General features: G+C 45.6%; 2 protein-coding genes across 2 annotated transcripts; one reads left to right on the forward strand and one right to left on the reverse strand.

The window, feature by feature from the left end:
* Positions 1-1,495: 1,495 nt before the first annotated feature.
* LOC128791501 (basic proline-rich protein-like) lies at positions 1,496-22,530 on the reverse strand. Its single transcript, XM_053949222.1, has 8 exons — positions 22,476-22,530; positions 21,606-22,425; positions 20,685-20,760; positions 20,192-20,597; positions 7,063-7,273; positions 6,353-6,470; positions 3,824-4,063; positions 1,496-2,720 (listed from the first exon to the last, which is right to left on the reverse strand). The coding sequence occupies exons 1-8, from the start codon at positions 22,528-22,530 to the stop codon at positions 2,490-2,492; spliced, it is 2,157 nt and encodes a 718-aa protein (XP_053805197.1). The 3' UTR covers positions 1,496-2,489.
* On the forward strand, positions 22,391-25,106 carry NKX6-2 (NK6 homeobox 2). The gene is made up of 3 exons (XM_053949170.1): positions 22,391-23,207; positions 23,477-23,649; positions 24,306-25,106. The coding sequence occupies exons 1-3, from the start codon at positions 22,793-22,795 to the stop codon at positions 24,552-24,554; spliced, it is 837 nt and encodes a 278-aa protein (XP_053805145.1). The 5' UTR covers positions 22,391-22,792; the 3' UTR covers positions 24,555-25,106.
* The last annotated feature ends 1,163 nt before the right edge of the window (positions 25,107-26,269 follow it).

Consider the following 26,269-nt stretch of genomic DNA (forward strand, 5'->3'; position numbering starts at 1 on the left):
AGCTCCTGGGAGCCCTGTAATATTTTGCTCCTGGGCTGATACTGTTCTGGATGGCCCACCATGACAATGTGTCAAGGTGTTCACACTTTTAAAAATGTACTTTCTGACCAGTAAGTAGGAAAAAAGGTATCATCCTCCTGAAAAGCATTACTGAAGATGTTTTAAGATGAAAAAACCCACTGATTCTATTATTCCTTGTTTCTATCAGAGATTGGTACATCTCATATAGACAGCTTGCTGTTTTCTATTGCTTTCCATACATTTTTACATTATTTCCATGCATTTTTACATTGTTTTTTTTTTTTCTTTGCAAATACTTAATTTTTGTTGCTTTATTTTGTACTACAGAGATATACTTTACATATCCTCACCTTCTCTGGAGATAAAATAATTCTGTTGCTTTTAATTAAACACTAGCACTTCTGCCAATTCTTCATGATTTAATATATGTAATACCATTAACTTGTGATTAACCTAGGTCAATATATCCTTGGAATAGAATATCTGAGTCTTAAATGCAAGAATTTTCACTTTCAAATCATATCTGGCTGTTTTAATGGACTAATGAGCACAAAAAGGTGCATAGAATTAATAACTGAATACCATAGTCTTCCTATCTCACAGTATTTCCAAAACATTTTAAAAAGACATATACATCTGTTTATTGTTCTGCTACAGGTAACACAGGATTAAAGAATGGTAAAGAATGTGCCTGTCAGAATAAGGATCAACATTTGTGTTTAAGATTGAGCTCTGCAAAAGCTCAAGCCAAAATTACACTCTGTAAGGCAGTCACCTCATGAAATTTTGTGAGATGAATAGGAAGACTGTGCAGTCTTTTGCAGTGAGTTCTCAGATGTGCAGCTCATTTTATTAGTAGACTAACTCCTCTCTTTTAGATCTTACAATCCCAAAATGAAATCAGGGCAATGGAATCTGAACATCCTTCTAATCAGAAGACAGAAAAGGATCTGATGCTTCCTAACCTCTCTTCCTCTTCTACAAAGGACACCTTGTAGAAAAGGTCCAAAGGGCTTTTGTAAGATGCAAAACAAAGAGCATGACTGTCCATGGGTGTGAGTGCTGTGAGGGGCACAAGCAGGAACAGATGGCCAAGCAGTTCCCTGGGCTTGCCAAGGCCAGAGTGGCTCAGGGACTCACTCCTGTGCCTCAGCAGGTAGCTACAGCAGGTAGCTACAGCTCACCTCCTCACGAGCAGGGGAGTCACACAGAAACCAGCCCCTGCAACATACCAGGCTTTCAGGATATGCTTTGTGCTGGATGTCTGTGTTATCTTTTCCTGACCCTCCAGCATCTCCAGCAGCTGCAGGAATAGTTCCTGATTTCCGTCAGCAAGGCACTGCTTAGGGACTAGCTTTGACCACAGGTATCTCAGGTAGTCCCACTCTTTTTCAAGGCAATATAGTTTTTCAAACATTAACTTAACAGAAAGCAGAAAAAAAATCTGATAGAAACAAAATGTCTTTATTCTGTGTGAAATAATTCTAGTTTTTGGAAGTAAAACTGAACCATGTATGATTCATTCCATATCACATTTCTATAGCTAAGGCCTGTACAGGATGGAGCTAGTGTAGCTTCTCTATACCATTATGGAACATTATTTGCTCCAGCTGGCATTGTTCTAATGTCTTCTCTAGAAATAATGGTTTTCTATCCTAAAGCATTTAAATACATTGCCTTTTCTCCTAAAATGCATTCAATTAAAGATGGATTTTATACAGGATTAAAATTCCAATGTGCCTTAGCACAAGCTTAGTTCTTGGCAATATTTCATACAATGATCCCAAACACTTTGTAGAACAGAAGTCTGTCTTTATTACACTCATAACCTGGTTTGGCTTTTCATGTGCAAGTGACATTCCACTAAAGCTAAATATATTGTTGCACTTCATTGTGTGAATTAAATATGAGCTGGAATACCAACACAGAAAGCTGGCAATTTCCATTAGCTTTCACTGTTTACAGAAGCAGTATTGGTGTTATAGTCCTTGCTTCTGAAAACAGAGGTGTAGTAACAAGCTAATAATTTATTCTGGAATCAGCAGCCCAATTAAAGCAGTGAGGATGTGACTTAAACAGAAACAGACACTTAAGGAGTGGAGGGAGAGAGGCACACAGTAGTGTGGTGCCACAACCTGCTGCAAGTTGATTGTGGATTGGGAAGAGAAATGCAGTGGAGGAAGGGACTCACCTTATGGCTGGGTATTTGAGAGAAATGCAGTGGAGGAAGGGACTCACCTTATGGCTGGGTGTTTGAGAGAAATGCAGTGGAGGAAGGGACTCACCTTATGGCTGGGTGTTTGACTGCACCCGTAGAGCCAAGCAGCTCTTACCCGCACTGAGGAGCCTGGGATCTCAAAGCTGGTGTCCACAGGACCACAGTGACACCAGCGACAACAAATCTTTATCCTAGGTGATCGTAACAATGAAATACACTGTAGCATTGCATTAATGATCCATCTCCCGCTCTACATGGGACACTTTTTGTTTTCTGAAGCTGTCAACAGAGCCAAAGGTTGTCGGCTTCTGTGTTCATCTCCAGTTTTCCTCTTAGAAATGGTACTATGAACTGCCATGGGGGCCCTCTCGCTGCCTCTTCTGTCCTGCGGTAGCGCTGCTCTCTCTGAAGTCAGGTTCATGTTGGACTCTGCAGTTCCTATGGCACTGCAACTGAACATTTGAATCAGACACTGCCTGAACTAAAATGTGAAAAAACAGGAGATCAGTCAAAACACATAAGAAATGTAAAAACAATTCTATAAATCAATCTGCATATTAGCTAAAGTCTTGGAAATTCTCTTATGAATCAGTTTGGAATATAAAAAAATAACCCTATAAAATAGGTTTGCCTATGCCACCACGAAGAACTCTAAACCTAAAAATTAACTGTTTTGAAAAGAGCCAATCTTAACCTAGAAAATAAATTTTCTGCTTCTTGCTATTCATATCTAATGGACATAATTGGTCATTTCTCTAGACTCATGTTTTCATATACTAAATTCCTGGCTACTCAAAGATGGGTTTTTGTTGTTCTCATCCACAAACAGGGTAAAGTATAGCACACATCTACATGGTTTGGGAGTTCAGGGTGCTGTCCACAGGATGTGAGATAAGCAATAGCTCTCTCTGCAGGACTGGATAAATAAATTCACCAATTTTTATTCAACAGTTACTTAACTGTTTTTCTTAATTTAATTTATGTGCTTGATGCCACCACTCTCAGTTGCTTTATTCATTGCAGAAATCTGCCCATGCTTATTATCATTCCTGTTATCACTGTGAGCACATGGCACTCTAGTTCATCCCCATGTCAATTTTTTTTTTCTGCATCCAATCCTCTGCCCTCATTCCAGAGAAAAAAGCTCCCTATCAAATGGGCATGTGCAATACTTCTACTCCCCTGCACATAAACCACAAATGCCTCATTTTCCCAAGACAAATTCAAGCTTTGAAAATGTGCACCCCACCTCAGGATCAACTTAATGGTGTTGCATTCTTAAAGCATTATTGAAATATACTGGGACAGTCTTGAGAACATAATTTTCATGCAGGAAGCTAACTCATGTTTCCTAAGGGCTGATTTTCCTTTATAATATCTAAACCTAATAATTATTAACATTTATATTTCAATAATGCTCAGAGGTTTACACTATCTTCCACCAGGCAGATTATTTTTTCATTCTAAATGCTGGATATTGTAATGCTTGTTAGCTAACACATAGGTAGGTAGAAATAATTCATTATAAAGCAAGACAAAACAGCAAAATATGAGTGTTAGAGACACTCTGAGAGCATACAGTACCTGTTTGTTCATAAAGACATAAATAACTGGATTATAAACGGTAGCTGTTTTGGAAAAGAAGGCCGGAATTGCTGCCAGACAAGGATCCAGCTCAATGGAGGGATATGCAGTGACTAGGATAGAAAAGGTAGCGTATGGCATCCAGCAGATTAGAAAGGCAACGATCATAAAAACAACCATTCTAGTCACTTGTCTTTCAGGTCTCCTGGTAGTTCCCAGCCTGCCTTGTGCATCTGACACCTTTTAAGAAAACAGAAAAGATTCTAAAAAACAAACAACAAGGTGTCCAACCAGTGACTTCAGTGAGCTGTCTAGCTGCCACATTAGAAGGAAGGACCTGCTCTTCCCAAGTGCAGCAGCACAGAGGGATGGGTGCCAAAGTTACTGCTGAGAGACATGAACTACCATGTACCAGCATTAGTAAATTTTCCTTTGCTTAAGTATCTTTATATTTTTATTGTCAAAGTGAAAAAGAAGGACATCATGTCATAAGCAGATAGTGAGCTGAATTCAAGCACTTTCTATTCCAGGTAGCTTTTGCAGACAGCTGGTGTCTGGCATGGGTATTACAGTCAGCACACGGCTGAGGCTGTGCTACCTCCTCACCGAGGGGCAAATTCACACCGGGGGAGTCTGTCTGGCTCAGTGGTGCTTTATGGCCTTCCCCGGAAGAGCATTTACAATCTAATGATGTCAGAATTAAAGTGGGATTGAGGCATTTAGTAGGAATGCTCTCCCTCTTTTCCTCAGTGGTCATGCAAGAAGCTTAAGCATAGAGGTTGATACAGAGATTAGTTGATGTCAGTGTCTTTCTGGGAAACATCCCTGTTTGGTTTCTGATGACTTAGCAAAACAAGGTGCTGTTATGAAATGTTATTTTACATGAGAAATAATTAATAACTCTGTATGGCTCCAGAAAAACCTGATACCAGGTCTTGCAATTATTTTTAATAAAATAAGATTTGTTTGCATAACATGGCCTTTTAACTTCCTGCAGTAATGTTAGAATTCTGTGGAGACATTTTCCCGAATACTTTTGAACTGCACTCAAAGAATTCAACGTTTGTGCTTAAAGAGGTATTGATGCACCTCCTAGGAAGGGCAATGTCCTCACCTCTGTAGAAAGTTTCAATTCACATCAGTTTTTGCCAGATATAAATATAGCAACAACATATCAACAATAATAACAACAACAACAGATTGTTACAATAACTGCAAGTTACTAGGCATTAACAAAGGCTCTGTTTGGTACTGATAAGATAGTCCCTGCCAATATATGAGATTTCTGTTGCATTTTTTTAATGTATGTTGTTTCTACACAGAGAGCGGCCCAGCCTCCCTTTCAGCAGAATTGCAGTCCCTTGGAAAAGGAACACAATCTCCTTTATTGCAGTTTCAAAGATTTCATCTTTGTTTCATAACAGCCTGGTTTTCTTTTTCACATATAGCTTTTCCTTTCTCTCTAAATACTTATAAAGAAAAACATACTGGTGCCTTATCTTCCAAATAAAGGAATACTGCCATTATAATTTACCTCTATTGTAAACTACTAATTTGTTATTTTCCTGAAGACTAATTTCTTTCATCAACTTTGATGTTGCAGTGAAAGCTACAATTGGCATTGTAAAGCTGGGGTCACTGGGACTGAGGGACTGGCAGATTATTCCACTCAGGAACAAGCCTGCACTGTGACAAATGTGGGACAAAATGCATGAAGAGGGATGGTTAGGAACATCAAGACACCAGTTCTGGTGCTTGAATCTCTCTGTTCACTGTAATCAGATTTTTGAAAATGAGCTTAGTTGTGAGATACAATCATATGGCAATTCAAAATAGATTTACAGAATGTGTTGCAGGTACTGGCTTTTCAGAGCATTGCAGTAAATAGAAATATTAATATTGTTCAAAAATATTGTCCCCAAATCCTGGACCAATTAGGAATTTCCTGTTATATTGTCTTCTTTGTCTCTTTTTGCAGCTTCCTCTTTGGATCAGGTCAACACAACCATTAATGAAAATTCAAAAGCATTTCTTAAGTCTTTTAAATATTCCTAGACAATTTTTTTATTAAACAGCATTGCATTATTTACAAAGGCTACATCTTATTTTGAGCATATTACTAAGTAGTAAGCAGCACTCTTAAAATTTACAACTGCAGTAATTTTAAGCCGCATTCTAATTTGCCTGTTTTGAGTCTTATGAAATATCACTGAATTGAAGCATAATTGTGAATAAAGCAGTACTGGATCATTCTGTTTATTTATGAGGTAGACATTCTTTCACTTGTATGATGTTTGACTAATGAGATGTACTGATAAGTGATGTGAACTCCACACTTTAAAACATCACTTCTAACCATAGCATGAATTTCTGTGTGTAAGGGTAAATATATAACAAGGGATATAACTGAGTGTGTTTTCTGCCTGCAAATCTGACCTGTCTGATCTTTATAGAAAATCAAACACAGTAATTCCAAACTTTTGCATGCATACACATTTTAAAAGTTTACTTATGGGTGCTTCTTCTTACCTTTTTTAACTTCCGCACCAGTTTTCCATAGGATACCAAAATAACCAATAAGGGTACTATAAAACAGGTGGTGAAGAAGGTAATAATGTATGTACGGTCAGCATAAGCTCCTGAGTACCTGTATAAAATACAAAATACCTTTGTATGTATTACTACTGCATGTTCTTATTATTTTCTTGGACTATTAATCTTTCTTTTCAAAGAGTCACTAGTATTTTTGTCAAACGTTTTTATTCAACATGCCCCTTTTCAGCTCTAGTCATATCCCCAGATGGAGCCCCGGGCCATCTCCCTGCCAGGGGCTGGGAGAGGATCCTACAACTACAGGTACAATATGAAAGAACTGTGGGGCCGATTACGTGGGAAGGGACATGTAGTACAACCACCTGCTCCAAGTAGAGCCAGCTGTGGGGTCAGACTAGCTGGCTCAGAGCTTTGTCCAGCCTTCTGAAAAAAATCTATCTCTGACTCCTGACAAAAAGCACAAGGTCTAGCGTGATTATTTTCATTAGAGATGGAGGCTCCGCCCTTTAGAAATTTTTGTTTTAGAAAGATCACAGAAAATTTTGATCAGTTTTATTACAACTTTCTTTACATCTGTTTTTTTTTTCCAGAGATTTACATCATCTTTAACCCTTTCCTTTATATTCCTGGCCCTGAGGCATCATGAACTGCAAGTTTCTTACCATACTCTGTGAGAGTGGCCTTACCAGTTAGGCTCACAAGTAGTCCCGATCTTACTGGTGGTGTAACTGCTCCAACCAGTTGTTGGTAGAATGGTCCAAATGAAGGAAAAACTCCAGACAAAGACAATACCTAGAGCTGCATGCTTCCCCCTCAAGCGTGCATTTCTCAGCGGGCGGCAGATCACAACGTACCGCTCAAAAGCCAGCAGAGCAAGAGACCAGAGAGCTACAATGCCTGTAGCAAGAGAACAGTCAACATCAAATTTGGGTAGACAGCTGAAAAGCAAACACCATCCCAAATTACAGAATCCCTGAACTGTTTATTTTGAAAAGCATCTCTGGAGGTCTTCACGCCCCCTCAAGCACTGTCCATCTAGCAGGTTGTTCAGGACCAAGTCCAGCTGGGTTTTGAGTATCTTTGGAGATGAAGACTCCGCAACCATTCTGGGCAACCAGTTACACTCTTTGACTACCCACAACATCAGACACCTTTTCTATCAACACCAGTTATGAAAGGATAGGCAATTTATGTGCATTATTCTATTACTAATGAAGAGCATAAGAATTTCATGTTTGTCCAGTTTGCAGTCTAAAGTATGAGTGCTACAAAACCAAGCAGCTAATCAGGCCAGTTAAGTGACTAGGACTTGCACTTTTAGTTCTACACTGAAAAGCTGTAAATTATGCATAGCATCCAAATTAATTTACTAAAATCTTCAAAACATTATCTTTGAAAAAATTATTTCAGGCTATCATAAAACTCCAACCTGCAGACAGCTGTCCACAACATCAAATTATCAATTTAGGCACGTATTACCTGGTGGGACACCAAAATCTTGAAATAGCCTGATCTTTCTCCATAGGACACGGCTTACATGCCACAAACTGATGTAGAAGCATTGTCCCTCAGCAACATTCCCTCTGTCTAGCTTAAACAGGTAGAGAGCATCTGTGGGACTCCTTTTCAGGCTGAGGATCAGCACTGTGTGATTTAGAGCAGGGACAAGTATTACTGGCTGTCTTCATGCAGCTTCAGAGACAGGGACAGGATGCAGGAATAAGTGTCTGTCTCAAATGAGTAGAAGCCCTGTTCTAAATGAGTATCCCATTTACTCTGCAGAAGTGTATTTACACGGGGTACTGTGTGGTGAGGATTTTTCCTCTTAGAGTACTTCTAATATTTTTTGGTCGTAAGTGAAGAAAGCCATGAAAAAAAATCACAAAAATATGTTGAAGTGTGGACTGACTGTTACAGGTATGTCCCTGCTCCTCAGAGCCCCTGGAGGACAGAGAACACAAGATGTTCCCTGCCCTGAGGTTTTCCACAATTTATGGGCAGCCACTCACTCTTTTTCTCTCTCTCTTATTTATATATGCACACACTTAAATACAAATATTGAAAATAGCTATGTATAACGACTTTTTTGCTGAAATTGTTTTACCATAAGCCCCGTAACACTGCTACTCTATTGGAAAGCTTTTCCTCATTCTATGACACATATTTGATGATCAGTACACATGCAACAGGCCATGTATATGACAGGGATAGAGAGATATATTTTTCACTCTCCACTACAGAATTTATGTAACAGGGGAAAATACCAGTGAATAAAAAGGCATGCAAAGTCAGTGACTTAGGAAGCTGCAGTAGAATACATTGAAGGAAGTTGAAGGAAAAGAACATACAACTACAAACAAAATCAAGCTTACCAAAAAATGTGACAGCAAATCCTTCCAATACACAAGCCCAGTATCCCATAAAAAAATAACCTTTTAGATTTGTTAAAAAGCTGATGGTACCACCAGTCAGTGAGACCAGGAAATCAGCCACAGACAAATTGACTATAATATAATTGATGGGTTGTCTCAATTGCTTGAACTTAAAAGTTACCAGGATTACAGCCAGGTTCTCAGCAAGTGACAGGGAGGTCACCAACAACATTACTGCTGCCAGAAGCCTGAATTGCCAGGGCTGGATGGAGTCCAAGGGACGACGGAAGGGATCCCATCTGGCAGGAGCAGAGTAACTGGGCAAGAGCGACCCATTTTCAAATACTCTGAATGCATCCATTCCTTTGTTCAGTAGCAAATATAATATAATATAATATAATATAATATAATATAATATAATATAATATAGGACTTTCAACTCTGTAAATAATATCCAGGATTAAAAGGAGATGTTTGCTCTCTCCAACAGAAGTGTGAACAAACTCCCCCTCCTTCTGCTCTCCAATAATAACTGAGGAAAAAAATGTTTCAGTTGGAGGAAAGTTTAGTGCTGCAGAGCAAATGTGGGAGGAGGGATTAGCAAGAAAATTATTTTGAGCAACTTAGAGCCCCTCTTAGAGCAACTAGAGCAACTTCTGCCCCTCTCTGCCCACTGCCTCCCTCTCACTGCAGCTGTGCCTTGTATCTGTAGCAGCTTTCCTTCTCCTGCAGCAGCCAGTAGTGCTGAAATACCCCTCAGCTCCGCCCTACTCAGTCGGGAAAAAAATCAGTGTTTGCTTGGAAGCCTCCCACACTTCCAGCACTTTAGAAAGAAAGGCTACCTGGAGAGAGGGAGTTGTCCGTGGTGAGCAAGAGAGCTTACAGGAATTTGGGAAAAGTGACTGTAAATGTTGAAATCAAAATAATGTGATGTTTGACATTGTACTGACCCTTCTCATCGGGTGGTTCCCAAAGAATTCTCCAAAGATGAACTTTTCTCTACAGACCTTGAAAAACCAACAGATAAGGCCACACGTGGAACCAGCAGGGAGCAAAAACCAGACCTAGGCACTCCTTTCCTCTAGCTGCAGACGATTAGATCTCACTGTCTCTTTGCAAAGCAGTTATTTTTTTCTTAATCAACCTGACTATCTCAGATAACCAATAAATGAAAATAAATGTTCTAAATATTTCACTTGCTCAGAGGCATTTATAATGACTGATGTAAAGATAACCTACATCTGGCTGTAGTGATATGTGCAATATACACACAGGGTCTCATTATATACATGTCATATTTAGTGAAGTTCTGCTGCTAATTTCTAGCCCCAAAATGCATTTCTTTTAGCTCAGTCTTGCTTTCTTAGATCAGCTGATGAGTGAAAAATGTTCTGAAAGCCTACTAAATATAATTACAATATTAAAAACTGAAATTCAGCATCAACAGAAACAAAAACAGCCAAGTTTTTTTGCGTCACACCAACAACTGAATCCATCTTTACCCAAAACAATTCCTGTAGCCCGGGTAGGTAGCTGGTGAAAAGACCTGACTGCACATTGCTGACAGGAAGAACTGTATGTGCTGTATCATTTTGCTGGCAGAATTTGTCAGTTTGTTGCTTAACATGTAATCCAGCCTCTGATTAAACTGATGGAATTTTACAGAATAGTAAGAACTGAGGCATTACTTAAAGTTCATTACAAATATGGATTTTAAGAGCTGACCCTGACTTGATCTGACATGACTTAATATGTGCTTCTGCTCTAAATAGTAATTTTGGATATTATAAAGATTATTCAAGAGCCTACATAAAACATTTATATCTCTTTCTGCTAACTTTGAAAAAAACAGTCTGAAATTTGAAAAATTAAAGGGTTTTTTTATTTCTTCTGCCCTATCAGTAAATAATTATTTTCAGTCTCTTGATTTCCCCAAGTAGGGCTGATCTGAATGTAAGTTCAATTTCTGCAAACTGAATACACTTGCAGGTGCTTTAATGAACATGGAAATATCTCTGGAGCACTTCCTTTTGAGACGCACCAGAAGTTATCATCCACATAACCTGTTTCCTCCAGTGTCAATAGAGCTCATAATTGCCTATGATTGGATTTTTCTGATGACATAAGATCATTTATGCACTCTCTTGCCCATCTGAATTGGGTTTTTCCTAATAAATTTTATTTTTGTATTTGTACTGAAATAGAACATTTATTGTGGAGAATTTATGGGAAGAAAGTAAAATGTTCTGAGATACTACTTTAAGAGAGTTTTAGGTCCTGTATAAACCAAGCCATATGTCAGTTCATCATACACAAAGCTCTATGAAAAAAGAACAATCATTTCTCAGTTCAGCAACTCTCTTATTCCTAGCTTAAATGTCACAGATACATGTCCCTGTACGCTTCAGAGTGCTCAGGGTTTTTAAACAACAGTATCTATTGCAGCTCTAAATAAAAAGTTTGCATATCTTGCAGCCCATTAAATGAAGGCTTCTACTGATCCAAATGCCATTAAATTCTATCACCAAAAGTGAATGCCACTAAATCAGGGCAAAGAGGGGGTGAAGAGAAGTGGTAAGGATACACAGAAGGACCAGTGCCAGCACCTTCTCCTTGTGCTGTGGGAACGCTGCCATTGCAACACTCCCTTCTAGCCCAGCAGAATGATGCAGCCTGGGGAGGGACTGCCAGAGCTTCTCACAGCTGGGGAGGGACTGCCAGAGCTTCTCACAGCTGGTCACCAGCCTGGGGAGGGACTGCCAGAGCTTCACACAGGTGGTCACCAGCCTGGAGACCCAGGGACTGTGAAACTTCTGATAGAAGTTTGCTAAGCAGTCCTTCAGATTCAAAACAGCAGAAATTGCACAGACTGCTCCAGAGCATAGGCAGATCTTTTGCAGATAAACTTAGACTGCCTGAGACATCCTGTGTGTGAAATCCCATAACACCTCTGATACTCAGTGCTTTGGAGAGAAAAGCAAAGGAAGAGTGTTGAGAGAGGAGATGAGGCTTTCTCAGGCAAGGAAGCAGGGTGGACTGACTATGAATTTGCCATAGTGAAAGGCAGTGCACAAAGACAGCTGCCCTGATCTTGTTGACTTCTCTACCAGAAGAATTACACCCCAGTACATAGTTTTCCTATATAATCATAGGAAAATGCAAAAAGCACAGGCTGAGAAGAAGAGTCAGAACAGTCAGGGTAACACTGAGATCCAGCACAAAGTAAGCTTCTTTATGCATGGAAAAAAATCACCACATTATGCAACTTGATAAATGAGTAGCAAGCAGCTTTTCTCTGCTCTGATTTGGCATTAACATGGTCATGGGACTCCGGCTAGGGCTGCCCGGGGTGGACGGGCAGGCTTGCAGTCCTTGACAGGAGGAACCTTTGATAGCACAGGGCTCTGCCCTCCATTCAGCTGGCTGTGCATACAATGAGCAAGGCATTTCTGCATTAACTGCACTAACAGGCAAGAACTAAGCACATCTCATTCTGCCTTCTGCCTGACTATTCTGTGGATAAATTAAGATATATGTACTTCAAGAGAAATATTGTCTTTACAGGAAAAAAAAAGGGTTTCACCTTCAAAATGCATGATGTTTTCTGTCTTCTTCACATTTACAGATGTCTAATTTACCATTCTAATTATCTTTCCTATTGAAGTAGACATTTTCTAAATGTTTGTGTTTGGAAAGAAACAACTATAATATCTTTCCACAATCTTTTCTCCCTTTGAGAAGGTAATTTTGAACCCTTCTTTCCATGAGATCTTATAAGTACTGCTTCTTAGTCTTTTAACCCCTGTTCCAGGGACAGATCTTGTTAGTAATTTTGTTCCTTCCAAATGTGACTTCATACAGAGTTTTTCTATATCATCAACAAATAAAAAGTCCTTATGTTCTGCATAAGCGGTTACAAGATAAATTTAATTTTTGCAATTCATAAAATCATTCAGAATGATTTTAATCAGTATAAATAAATCCTATCTTTCATTACCAAAACAAGGGGCAGTGGGGGAGAAGAATGACCTCAGAAAACCAGAATATATAGTGTAGAATAAAGTGAAGCAACAGCACAGAAGAAAGGATTACTGTCATAATTCATGTGGCAAATTGGATGTCAAATGAGCAAAAATTAATGCCAGAAAGGGAAAAAAAAAAGTATTGATAACTTGGCATGTGAGAGGATAGAAAGTGCACATTAGAATGTGTGAAAGTAAAGTTAAGCCTCACAATTTCACATACAGAGTGTACATATGCAAAAAAGTTACATTCCATGCTGACAGAAAATCACTGGAAAATGTTTGCTTATATGACATATAAAAAAAATCTGCTAGAAATAAAGCTGCCTAAACATCTGTTTCATTCATAAACACTTGCTGTTAAACACAGCACATATACTCTCCAAAGTAATTCAGTCTCTCACTAGAGCAAAAACTAACTTCCTGGTCAGATTTCAGGAATATATTTCAAATATATTTCATATTGATGGCCTTAATGTAAAAAAAAAAAAATAATGTATTAAAGTGATCAGATTTCAAGGAAGGAAAATCTCACTGTTTCAAGAGACTTAAGTATCTGTAAAGACAAGTTAAGACATACAAACCAACAGGACTAGAGTTACAGAGGATATCCTTGTCTTTTTCTGTTTTATTGGAATTGCTTTATTGGAAGAGCTAAGATCTCTTAAATAACTACATATCTGTTCCTGTCCCCAATACAGGGTTCATACCATGCCTTTTAAAGGTAGAGTCATCTTTAAATAAAGCTTTTAAAATTCTTTTTTTACTTTCATTTTTCTTTAATATGGGATAATTTCTCAATGAGTTATTCCAGTGTATTTTTAAACTACTTTATCTGACACAACTTTCTGTTTTCTGTTATGTGTTCTAAGAAATCCTGTTATGCAAAACACAGCTGAGCTCATTCACTTCTGTCCTCAACTGCAAAAGAAACGGCATCATTCCCTTGTTAATCCTATTAGCATACACAAATTAAAAGGATTATTTATGTCAGTTGAATTGGACATTGTAGAATATATTATCTATAGAACTATCCCTGAATGTATTCCTGGATTGCTGAAATGACCAAACTGAAAAAATACAGTTTTGAGGCATTTTTCTGGTGGAAATGCACTTGGTTATTATTCTAACAAAATTGTAAATACTATTTAGTTTCTGACATGAAGGTTTCACTGTGTTTCATGTTGTATAAAGAGAACAGAAAGGCTTCAGCATGTGATTTCAAGTGAATATAAACTGGGAGAGTTCAGCCACTTCCTTGTAAGAAGGGAGGAGTGACCAGTGCCAAAGGCTGTGACCTCTGAAAGCACATCTTCCTGCAGAGGAGTTCCTGACCTGCACAGGGCCTTCTTATTGGAACTATACTTGGAGAGCCTCTTCCTGCACTAACAGGGAAAATAACAAGATGGTGAAATCAAATTACTACAGAACAGACAGAAAAACAGTAAAGAATAAGGAAAAGAGAGAGATGGCAGTGTAGAAAGCGCTGAGTGAGAACGTAACTTGGCAAGACAGAGAAAACGAGCCACATCAGGAGTGCCCATGTAGGGAGTTTTCACTGGTCCTATTTCTTGCTTTTTTATATTCTCCAAAAAACTCGGTGTAGTGGAAGGTGTCCTTGCCCATGGCACTCCCTGCCATTAGAACTGGATGATCTTTAAGATCCCTTCCAACCCAAACCAGTCAGTGACTCTAAGTAGAATAAGCAGTGTAAGTACATGGACACAGCACAGTCATTGGGTGCTTTTACATCAGCTTTGCACTTTTCTGCACACAGAGAAGAGGCAGGAAATGTAAATAGCCAGAACTGCAGCCCAGGAGTACAGTTCAGTGGAGAATGCTTGTACATGCAGTTCAAGTTAGCACTTGGACTCCCTGATCTTGGAGGTCTTTTCAAACCTAAACGATTCCGTTATTTTATACAGCAATCACTGCCACAGTAGTAACACATCATGTAAATAATAATAGCATTGTATTTTAAATTACCATCATTCTACAATGGGAACAAGGAAAAAAGGTTAGTGACATGAGAAAAGGATGGCCTTCTTTCCAATATACCTGCCAGCAACAACACATCTTTTCTTTATTAATGATACCGATTCATTTCAGTGGTATGCTTGTTCTAGAAGTTGCTAGTAATCGTAAGAGGAAGAAAAATTGGGACAATTTCAAACACTACCCTTTTGTATTTGCCCTGAAAAGTAAAGTAAATAGTATTACAGTGCCCTCAGGTGGTGTAATTAAATTCTGTCCTACTGTCTTCTCTAGAAAGACAGCTCTAAATAATACTAATTTTAGCAGACTGAGTGAATATGGAAGGCAAATCACAGCATAAACAGTTTTGTTCCCAATGAAGGTTCTTTTCTTGAGCGTTCTGACAACTCCTGATCATTAAAAAGCATTCTTTAATTTTTAAATACTGTGGAATACATGTAACAAATCTCCAGAAAAAAACTTAAATAACATCATCACTGAATGTAAGAACAAAAACTAATAGAAGGAAAGAGATCTAAAAAAGAAGGTAAAACCTAAGAGCAGAAGACGTAATGAATTCTGTAAGAGCTTTTTGGAAAAAAATACTAGGTAGGTATTTAAAAAACCAAAACAGAGTCCAAACCCCAATCAATCAACCAACCAACCAACCAAACCCACCACAGATACCATAGAATTTCTTAGATACATTCATGTATGTCTTAATGATGATGAAAATTGCATAAAGAAAGCAGTATATGATGCACTTGTAATATAACCTGAAACATCCTGAATTCATACTATCATTTTAGTCTGAAGAAATCAGCTTCCTCAAGGCACAGGATATCTTTAATGTGCATCAGTCATTTTTTTTTTTTTTTGTTATTACTAAGAGTAACAATATAAAATGGATATTATTTAGCCGATCTACTGCTCCACAGTCAGGGTAATTCCAATATTTTGTCTCGTATAACTAAATGGTTGATGTATAACCATCATTTATCATTGTTTTATGTCCTCTTCAAAAAAATCTGAGGAAGATCAGGACATCACCAGGAGAATCTTCTAACTTACCACAATTAAAAATTTGTCAAAGCAGGAGTAATAATGTAATTTGTTATTCTTTTGAGATACTCTTAAAGGAATAGCCTGTCAGCTTACAAATATAAATTACATCATGGAATATGTGCACTGAAGATGATGGGAATCCTACCACCGAACATGGCTTCACAGAGAACACCATTGCACTGTAGCTTTGCCCATGTAGTGTCCATCCAGTTCTGTCCTGTTGTCTTTCTTGGGAAACAGCTATACAGATAATATTTATTTTCAGCAAGCTGTGTGAATATGGAAGAAACACACAAGACAGTGGAAGCATCATAAACCTAAGCAATCCACTATTTTTCCAACTCCCAGTAAATGGACTCTGATGTCCTACAGCTCAGAACCACACTGCTCCTCTTCTTACTTGCTCCTGAATTGGCTCCTAATAGCTGTCTAACAGCATATGTTGAAATATTCCCCAAACTGCTCAGAGAAACATTTTCAAACTGTTGCAAAACCCAGACAGGACAAAAGGAATTTGAATCTCACCAGTCTTTCATTTCCTACGCAAATGATACTTTCATTTTCTTTCATGATTTGGGGAGCTCTCTAATCACTCTGAAATCGTGTGCCATATGAAATTCTGTGCTAACCCTTCAGTTTTCTAAGGATTGCCTTGAGATTTCTGAGGATGGCCAGAAAAAATGCTGTCACATTTTGGTCATCTGTCTTTACAAAAAAAAAAAAACAAAGGTAAGGCTCTCACCCCAAGTCATACCCCAGTCCTCTCAGCTTTCAGTAATCCCTGTCTTTTTTCTTATCCTCACTTACATATTCAGGTAGAGTTTTACTAACAAAACAATTCTCTGTGGCTCAGAGAGAATCAATAGTGCTTATAAGCACACTCTTTATTTATTGGCAACTTACTCCTGAGTTCCCCCATCCAGGCTATCAATAGGAAGGCAATCTCTTTATAGCACTAATGACTTGCGGTAAAGTATATACATCTGTTTAATACAAATAAGAGCAAACGACTTCCCAGTCTTGGTTAGATAAAATAGAGCTCACAAGGGCTTATCTTACTTAGAAAGAATAATTTGTAGCCTTCTCTCATTAAAAGGATAAACTATTAGAGTGGAGACAAGTAGGAAAAGAATAGCATTGGAGGAACAAGGGAAGTGGGAGAGGGTTGGTGGGTGGGCACCAAGTTTAACACGATCTAAAAACTCAGTGGTCTTAATATTAACAACCATCTAAGCCATTGGCAGAAGAAAAGGGACAGGTAAAACCAGGGTTTCCCCAGAAAGAGGGAAAAAAAAAAAATCAAAGTCCTGGGAATCTCAGTAATACCAGTGATCTACTGGAAGCTGCACCAAAAATTCAGTCCAACATAAACTGACTCCTAGATCAACTAGGGTAAGAAAAGCCCTTCATTTTAATAAGGACATTAAGCCAAAAAACCACCCCCACCCCACCATATCCTTGTTAAGTGTGTCTGTCAAGATATACAACAGAGAGAACAAAACTAATGCTAATAATTGCTTATCTTAAATCTCTCAGAAGTTTCACCTGCAGAAATACTGTTTCATTTCTTGCCCTAAAAATATGTATAAAATTATGTTCATGCTACTTTCCATCAATATTTACAGCAATGATTGGTGATTATAACACTAGAAGCTTTCCTTAAACCTAATTCATGTTTTCCAGAGCTTCAAAACTTGTGGCTTAAAATCCAAAGCAGACCAATTCACACAGAAGTACTGAAAACTTCCTCATCCTAAAATCTCACTCTAGTCTTCAGCATGAATAAGTTATTTTGACAGGATTTAAATATATAGCTCTCCCCCCACCCCAATAAAGAGATTAAAACCTCAGAGAGTCACAAGATACATATTGAGCCTTTTGTTTTTGTTCTTTCTAGAAAGAACTAAAAAGCAGTCTCATCTATGTCCTTGGTAGCTGAAGTTAACCAGCTTCCCAGGAAGATATCAGTTAGAAACAGAATTTTTACATTTCTTCACATTTCTGTCACACTGTTCTCAAGGTCACCCAGTTTCTCTTGTTGCTGCTCCAGACTATGAACACTCTCAGCTCTGCACCATTAGCAGATTCCTACCTTTTGTGCCAAGGATCATAATGGAAAATATTAAATATGGCCTTTCTCAGAACATACATCATCGTCTGAGATGTTTCAACAGAGATCATTTTGTCTAAAATGACTTTGTTTTCTAGTGACTACATTATTAGGCAAAAATACCCCTCATTTTTAAACACAAGGATCTCTTTCAGGTAGGCTGTGAAGAAGCAGCATCCATACTGTCAGGAACACAGGCAGACAGCATCATCACAGGGCTAGGATGTGGATTTTCCTGTTCTATGTAACTCTGTGCAACAGCATCATTTCCCTCGCTCCTCCACTGATACCTCCATCAGCTGCAGAATAACTCAGGAAAGGAAACCTGTGAGGTGAGCTGCTCTGAGCTCCTGCTTTCTCAGTTATTCTGTTTTTACATGGACTTTACAGCTGCACTTTACAATAATGTATAATACAGTGGAGGAATCTATTCGTGACTTATTTTATTCTAGTCCACAACCTCTCAGACATTTTCAGCTGCACAGAAGCTACAAGAAAAGGTACTTTGGCTGTATATATAACAAAAAAAACCCAACCAAACAAACAAAAAAAAACAGGTTAAATAAAACTTGTCTGAAGTTATTTGTAATGTAGAATTTAATTCTGGTCCACGTACTGCAATACTCCTCTTTTCCTATGTTGGAATGTGTTAAGTCCCAGACGAATTTGATGTTACTGATATCAGTTTTGTTTCTAAGCCATTTTTAAGAAATGTTACTGATGTCAGGGGCAAAGCAAAACGATCGTGAACTTCACACGGTGGGAATTCGTGTTTTGTCCTGCCTGTAATTACGCCTGGCGAGTGCGTCAGTGCCGCGGGTCTTACCATCCGCGGCCCGGTGCGGGCGCGTCAGGCTCCGGGACTGCGCAGGGACAGCGCCGGGGCAGCCGCGCGAGTCTCCCGGAGCCCCGGCGCTCGTGTCCGTCCGGGCGCCTTAGCCCCGTCCCACCGCCGCCACAACACATCCGGCACGGAGAAAAGCGGCGGCAGCGGGCCCGGCGGGGGAACGGGAACGAGACCGAGACCGAGACCGAGACCGAGACCGAGACCGAGACCGGGCCCGGCGGGCGGGGCGGACGAACCGCTCCGTGGCCCGGCCCGTTGCCGGCAGGGGGCGCCGGCAGGGCGCGGAGGCGGCGGAGGCCGGGCCGGCCGCAGGGGCGCGGGGCAGGGCGCGGGGAGCCCGGACAGGCGACCGCGCTGCCCGGCCCTGTTCTCCTCCGCCGAAATGAACATTCCGAAAGCCCTCCATCAGTAACTTCTGCTCGGCCACAGGAAGCACCGGAGACGGCAAGCGCTCCGGCAGCCGATGAGCCGCTGCCTCTTCGGAACGGTATTCCCGACTTATTTTACCGAGACCACCACTCCGAGAGGCTGCCGGGTGTGATTGTGGCGCTGTGCCGAGGCTAGGGGCGAGCAATCAGATGGCTGGGGCCCGGGCGCGCGTAGCGGCCGGTGCAGTCGCCCCGATGACTGCCCGGCCACTGCGACGTCTCCGAGGGGAACGAGCTTTGCACCCGGAACGGGGCTTGCTTAAGGGCTAGGGGAGTCCTTGGCCCCGGAGCAGCCTGGCAGCGCCTGGGACCCAACAGCATCGGGGAGAGGGAGCGGCGGGGCGGAAAGAGGATTCGCGAGCAGCCCGCGGGCGGGGAGCCGGAGACACCCGGCGATGCCTGCCCGTGGTCTTCTCTTTCGGTGCCACACCTCATCGGAAGAACAGACGCAAAAGTAGATTTATCATGCCACGGGGTCTACAGAAATAAACCCCACATATTTCCACTTGGAAAAAAAGAGGGTTTGAGATTTCAGGAAAGTCCGTGAAATGGACAAACGCACCACTGGTGTGCAACAAGTGTCATTGATAACATACAAACTGTCAACCGGATTCCGAGGGCGGCTTTAGATGGAGCGGGAGGCTTTGGCTCTGCCCCCGGGACCCGTGCGCCGATGGGCGAGAGACCCGAGGTAGCAGCCCCCTGCAGGGCCACTGGCCACCGCGGTCCAGAGGCCGCCGGGGGCGACGCGCGTCGCGTTTTGCGCGCTCCTGGCTGCGGCGGAAGCCGCGCGGGAGCGGGGCGGCGGCGGGACACAGGCACGGACACTCTCGGATGTCCCGGGGAAGCAGGCGGCAGGCGCGGGAGGACACTGCACTCCGCCACGGCCCTCTGCTCCCGGCGGCACGGCAGCCCAGCGGCGAGCTTACCCGTCAAGGGTGGACGGGGGGTCGGTCTCGCCCCGCCGCAGCGTGGATGGCGGAGGCCGCACGCTTACCTTGTTCCATCGGTCCCGCGCAAGAAAGCGGCGTCTCGGCGGGGCCGCTCCTCGGTGAGCGGCTGCCGGCTGCCCGTGTCTGGATCAGCACCCGGCCCCGGCCGGGCGGAGCGGGAGGTGTTCCTCTCGTCAGCCGCTCAGCGCCGCGGGGTCGGCATTCAGAGTCGCGAGATCTGCGGGCTCGGCGGGCAGAGGCGCTGCTGGCCCCTAGCACCGCACTGGGGCAGGCAGACGGGCGGGACGCGAGCAAACCCGGCGGTCTACGCCCCGGAGAGGCACGAGGTGGCAGAGACCGAGCCGCGGGCTGACTGCGCGCCGGCACCTGCCTGCCCGGGACGGGTGGTCCCCGATCTCTGGCGGAAGCCACGACTCTCCGGAAGAGCCGATCAGCCCCGTCTGCGGCCACCTGCAGCAGCTTTCAACGCCGCCGTGAGCCGGGGCCGCGCCGGAGGCGGAGGGAGCAGGTGGCATCGCCAGCCCCTTCCCAACGCACGCAGGCGTCGCGGAAACGAGCCTGCACAGAGCTGATGAGGCTCTCCTTACAAAGCCCGTGACTGTTCCGTCCGCTGCTGATGTTTGCAATAGGCAGAGGGAAAAACAACGAAGTCGTTTATTAAACCTTCTTTAGCGCAGCGTCGTTTTGAATCTCACGTTTGTACACGAAGCTTTTTACAAGGATGCACAAAACGAGACGCACGGACTGTTACATCCCGTAACTCCAGCGATTGAAAACAAAGACCATGGACGAACCCGAATAATTACTTCCCAAAGCTGACCTACATTGACATTACGGTCTTGTTACAGGTTAAACGAAACCCTGTTCACCTGCAAACGATTCTGACGACAAACATGACTACATCCAAAGGACCACGCTTTTAGTAATTGTTCTGATATGATCAAGTCGATTCGTGCTTACTTTATGAACACTTTCAAAAGATTTAGTTCCCCGCTTGTTGTGGTTAATGTTTTCCTTGGATAACAATGTATCAAACCCGTAGAGAAAGCAGTTGCAAGGCGGAAAACATGCTATAAACCCAGTTATTGGAATTATTTTCTGTATAAGCCTCAAATCGGAATTCTTCTTTTCTTGACAGTGAATTATGCTTTCGATTAGGAATAGCTCTGGTCATTCAATTTATTCGAACGAGCTTGGTTCCGCAGTGATGCAACAATAGTTTTTTTCCCTTTAAAGACCAGGGGCTATACCCCTACGTCGGGTCGGGAGGGTGGGGGGGAACGAAGGGAAGGAAGAGAAGGTAGGGAAGGCCGAGAAGGACGGGAAGGCCTTTGCGATGCCAGAACAGACAACAAAGTTGTTCACAGGGCGTAAGATAATTTTTTACAACAGCTTTAAAAACGTTAGGCTCTAGCGCGAGGGAACGGCCGCTGAGCAGCTGAAGACGGAGCCGATTACCCAACAGAATAGCGATCGGGGAGGGCATTACCCCTCAATGCTCCGGGGCAGAACGGCCGCCGGGGCCCGGCGCTCATTGCCTGGCTGTTCGATGAGGCGCCGGCGGGAGGGGCCCGACGCGGCGAGTGGGGGGGCACCGCCGCCTCCGGATGTAGCCACTGGCGGCCGGCGGGGGTAGAGCGGCCGGCGGGGCGGGGCCGGGCGGGCTGGCGGACCCCGCGGTGGGGCCGGTCGGACCCCGCGGTGGGGCCGGTCGGACCCCGCGGTGGGGCCGGGCGGACTGGCGGACCCGGCGGTGGGGCCGGGCTGGCCGGTCGGACCCCGCGGTGGGGCCGGGCGGACTGGCGGACCCGGCGGTGGGGCCGGGCTGGCCGGTCGGACCCCGCGGTGGGGCCGGGCGGACTGGCGGACCCGGCGGTGGGGCCGGGCTGGCCGGTCGGACCCCGCGGTGGGGCCGGGCGGACTGGCGGACCCGGCGGTGGGGCCGGGCTGGCCGGTCGGACCCCGCGGTGGGGCCGGGCGGACTGGCGGACCCGGCGGTGGGGCCGGGCTGGCCGGTCGGACCCCGCGGTGGGGCCGGGGGTCCCGTCGGGCGCGGCGCGGCCACGTGCAGCCCCGCGCGCTCCCACGGCTCGGTCCGGCCGTGACGTATCGGGGTGGAGGCGCGCGCCGCCCGCCGATTGGGCGGTGTTGGCGGCGCGGGGCGGCGGCCGCCCAATGGGCGCGGGGCGCGCAGGTGCCCGCGCGGTTATCTGCGCGCGGGGCGCGGCGCGGAGCGTCCCCGCGGCCGCCGGACACGCGGCCGGGGCGACGCGCGGAGCTGCAGGTTCCGCATCCCCTTCCCGCCGGATCGCGCGTGGAGCGCGCTGCCCGTATTCCCGTCGGGACACGCCGCCGGTGGGGCTCTTTCTCCCGGGACTCCCATTCTGCTGTTTGGCCGCAGACTGGCTTTCGCCCCGGCTCGGCTTTCGTCGCTCTTCAGCCTGGACTTCGGAGCTGCGCGCCGCGGGAGCGGGCGGTCAAGCGCCGGGATTTTCCTGTTCCCAGCAAACTTCGGGACTTGCTGTCGCTGAGATCCCGCGAGGGGCGAGGAGCCCGTCCCGCCCGCGGCCGCGGTCCCGGCGAGGGTCCCCAGCGGAGCGGCCGCGGCGCGGTTGGGAAGGACCCACGCTCGCTGATGCCCGCAGATGTTAGCGGTGGGACAGATGGATGCTAATCGCCAGAGCGCATTCGTCCTTAGCAGTGCGCCGCTCGCCGCGCTGCACAACATGGCCGAGATGAAGACCTCCCTGTTCCCCTACGCCCTGCAGAACCCCTCCGGTTTCAAGGCACCGGCCCTGGGCGGACTCAACACGCAGCTCCCCTTGGGGACACCGCACGGAATAAGCGACATCCTGGGGCGGCCCGTGGGCAGTGCCAGCAACCTTCTGGGCGGGCTACCCCGCATCAATGGGCTGGCAGCCTCAGCCGGGATGTACTTCAGCCCCGCTGCCGTCTCCCGCTACCCGAAGCCTCTGGCGGAGCTGCCGGGACGGCCGCCCATTTTCTGGCCGGGAGTGGTGCAAGGCTCTCCCTGGAGAGATCCTCGGCTCGCCTGTCCCGGTAAGTGCGGCCGGTTCTTGCAGGGCGCGGGGAGCAAGCGGCCTGGCATCCAGAGCCGGGGCGGCCCCAAGCCGGAGGACGAGCGCGGTGAACGGGGCGGGTGGCAGGAAAGCCCGGTGCGGGTTACTCGGTCCTCACGGCCCCCGGTCTGTCCCAGACCGAGCCCTGCTTTAGAGCCGGCGGACACCCGAAGCGGCTCCGCAGGGCCTGGCTGCGGGCCGGGGGCAGTGCAGAGTTCATCCCTGACGCAGCTCTTTCTCCGCTTCCAGCTCAGACGGGGATGGTTTTGGACAAGGACGGTAAGAAGAAACACTCTCGACCGACTTTCTCTGGGCAGCAGATATTCGCTTTAGAGAAAACCTTCGAACAGACGAAATACTTGGCAGGACCGGAGCGCGCCCGGCTCGCCTACTCCCTGGGGATGACTGAGAGCCAGGTGAAGGTAGGTCCGTCCCGCGGGCTCCCGCCTCTCCCGCTCCCTGCCGCGGCTGCTTTCTGCCATGTTGATAATTACTAGCAAGGATTTTTTTTTTGGGGGGTATCAGTTAGAATTTAAGTTACATTTCAATATTGGATAGACTTTAGGCTAATTTCTAGGTGTTTTGTGCTTAGAGCTCTCTGCTGCAAATGATTACAATAAATCGACATTATACTTAATATAAACCCCCATCACAACAACGACAAAAAGCCCCTCGCAGGTAATTTTTTTAAATGGTCACTTTTCCACGAGGATCACATCCACTGGCACAACTTTACCTTGTGTAACCCCGCAAATTTTTTAGCGAAGCCTGCAGGTGCATCTGAATGTTGGGGTACACTATAAGCCAAAAGTACTTATTTTTCCTGGCTATTGTATTCTGTTTTCAACAAATGACTGTTCTAGGAAGCTGCTGATTTAAGCGTCGTGCAGCCCCGCAGAGCCGGGCAGGTATCCCCAACGGGACGCCCCCTTCCCCGGAGCCGTCCGGGGCTCTGCCTGGTGCAGGCTCTGCTCCGAGTGCCCGCAGCCCCGCGTTGTGGATGGGATGGGGTCGGCGGGGGTGGACGCGGCGGCGGGGCCGAGGCCGTGGCTGAGCTGTGCCCGGTGCCGGTGCCCAGGTTTGGTTCCAGAACAGACGGACCAAGTGGCGGAAGAGACACGCAGCAGAGATGGCCTCGGCAAAGAAGAAGCACGACTCGGAGACAGAGAAGCTGAAGGAAAGCTCAGACAATGAGGACGATGACGAATACAACAAGCCCCTGGACCCCAACTCAGACGATGAAAAAATCACGAGGCTATTGAAAAAGCACAAATCCACAAACCTGTCCCTTGTCAGCCCCTGCAGCACCAGCTCAGATACGCTGTGAGGGCGCTGGGCCGACGGCCGCACCGGGCAGCGCGGCAGGGGTGAGTGTAACTGGGTGTTTGAAGTGGTGTGTTGTACAGCCTAAGATGTATGTGAAATGTATATATTTTTTACAGAATAAGTTATGAATTTATTTTCTTTCTCATCGATGTAAATTTCAGAGAAATTTTTTCAACTTTTTGGGTTTTGTGTCCCTGTAAGGTTTCCCGCTCTTTCCTTTAGCCTTCCTGTTAATTTCCTGCTCCTAACAATCAGGTTTTCTTACGTTTTCTATGGGTCCCAAGTCTGAGCTCAGCCACTTTGTATATAGCAATTTCAGATTTTGTGATGTATATTTCTAGTGTAAAAACGGCAGTTTTCTTTCATTCTGTCCCCTCAGCATTTTGGCAGTTTCATTTCTCCTGCCTCTGGATTTTATGCTTAATAATACCAAAAAACCAAACCAATGCCCAAAAAAAGCACGAGAGGAAAATGGACACTTGATTTTACATTAGAATGTCTCCACATGTGTTGGAAAGACTTTGTATAAATCAATAAATTATTTAACAACCTCCTTTAGTGAGTTTCTTCCCGCATTTCTGTGCCAGGGGCCGAGGACACCAGAGCCTTCTGCAGGGTGCCCGATGCTGCTCCGCAAGGGAAGTGGAGCCGCTGCGTCCGGGGTCGGGCGGGCTGAGCCGGGAGAGCCCCGGGGGCCGCGGTCACTGCGGCGTGCGGGCCCGCGCTGTGGGACTGCCCATCAGCCCCGGAGGGGAGACAGACCCGGGGCTGAACGTGCAGCCCGAGCTGCCCATGCAGCGTTTCGTCGGCTTCGGGCGGGTGATAGGGTCCGCTCCGGAGAGGGGAGATAGGGGCCGGGACACAGCCCATTGCGCTGCCTGCGTACTGGCCACTGCAAAAACCCGGGGAAGAAATTGTTGAGATCCGCGGCGGCTCCACCACCCTCCCGTGCTTTCCCGCCGGGCTTCCGGGCCGTACTTCGGCCCCACACCTGCGTCCGCACCCGTGCCCGAACCGGGCTCCGCGCCGTTCCGTGGCCGCCAAAGCGCTCCCAGCCGCCCGAGACTCCACATTTCCCCCTCGGCACACGCGAGTCCGCGTGGGTGTTTGAGCCGCCCGCGTTGTTAAGATGTTTTTTTTTGCTGCTTTTGTTTATTTTTTTTTTTAAAGGAACGAGAGCGTCTCTTTTCCCCGTGTCTCAGCTATGGCTTCGCAGCCCGAGCAAAGGCAGGGAGCGGCTGCACTGCAGGCGCTCCTGCTGCCCTGCCCAGCAGCCAGCGTCCGGTGCGGGACCCAGCACCGCAGGCCCCCCGTTCTGCAGCCACCTTCCGCAGCGCTGGGCCGAGCGGGCACGTCCTGGCTCCCCGCACCGCGGAGAGCCGCGCCCGGGCCTCCCCTGCTCGCCCTCCCTCTGGGTGCCGAGGCCCGCACGGCGCCGTTACCACCGCGGCACGACACGGGCCCGCGTCGGCGCGGCTCTGCTGCTGAAAGGGGCCCGGACCTCTCCCCGTGCAGGCCCCTCGGGTGCCGGTGTCCCCGCTCACTGTGACTGACTCCCCTTCGCTCCTGCCGGGGCAGCTCCGCGTCCCGGGGAGGGCGGGGGGGGGGGGGGGTCCCGCAAATCCCTACTCACTGAACGGGGCCGCGCCCAGATATGCCGCGTTTACAGAGGGAGTAAATCGAGTTTCGGGTCTAGTCTTCACCCCGGCTGTGAGC

This window comes from Vidua chalybeata, chromosome 8, assembly GCF_026979565.1.
Source record: "Vidua chalybeata isolate OUT-0048 chromosome 8, bVidCha1 merged haplotype, whole genome shotgun sequence".
In the NCBI taxonomy this organism is placed as follows: Eukaryota; Metazoa; Chordata; class Aves; order Passeriformes; family Viduidae; genus Vidua; species Vidua chalybeata.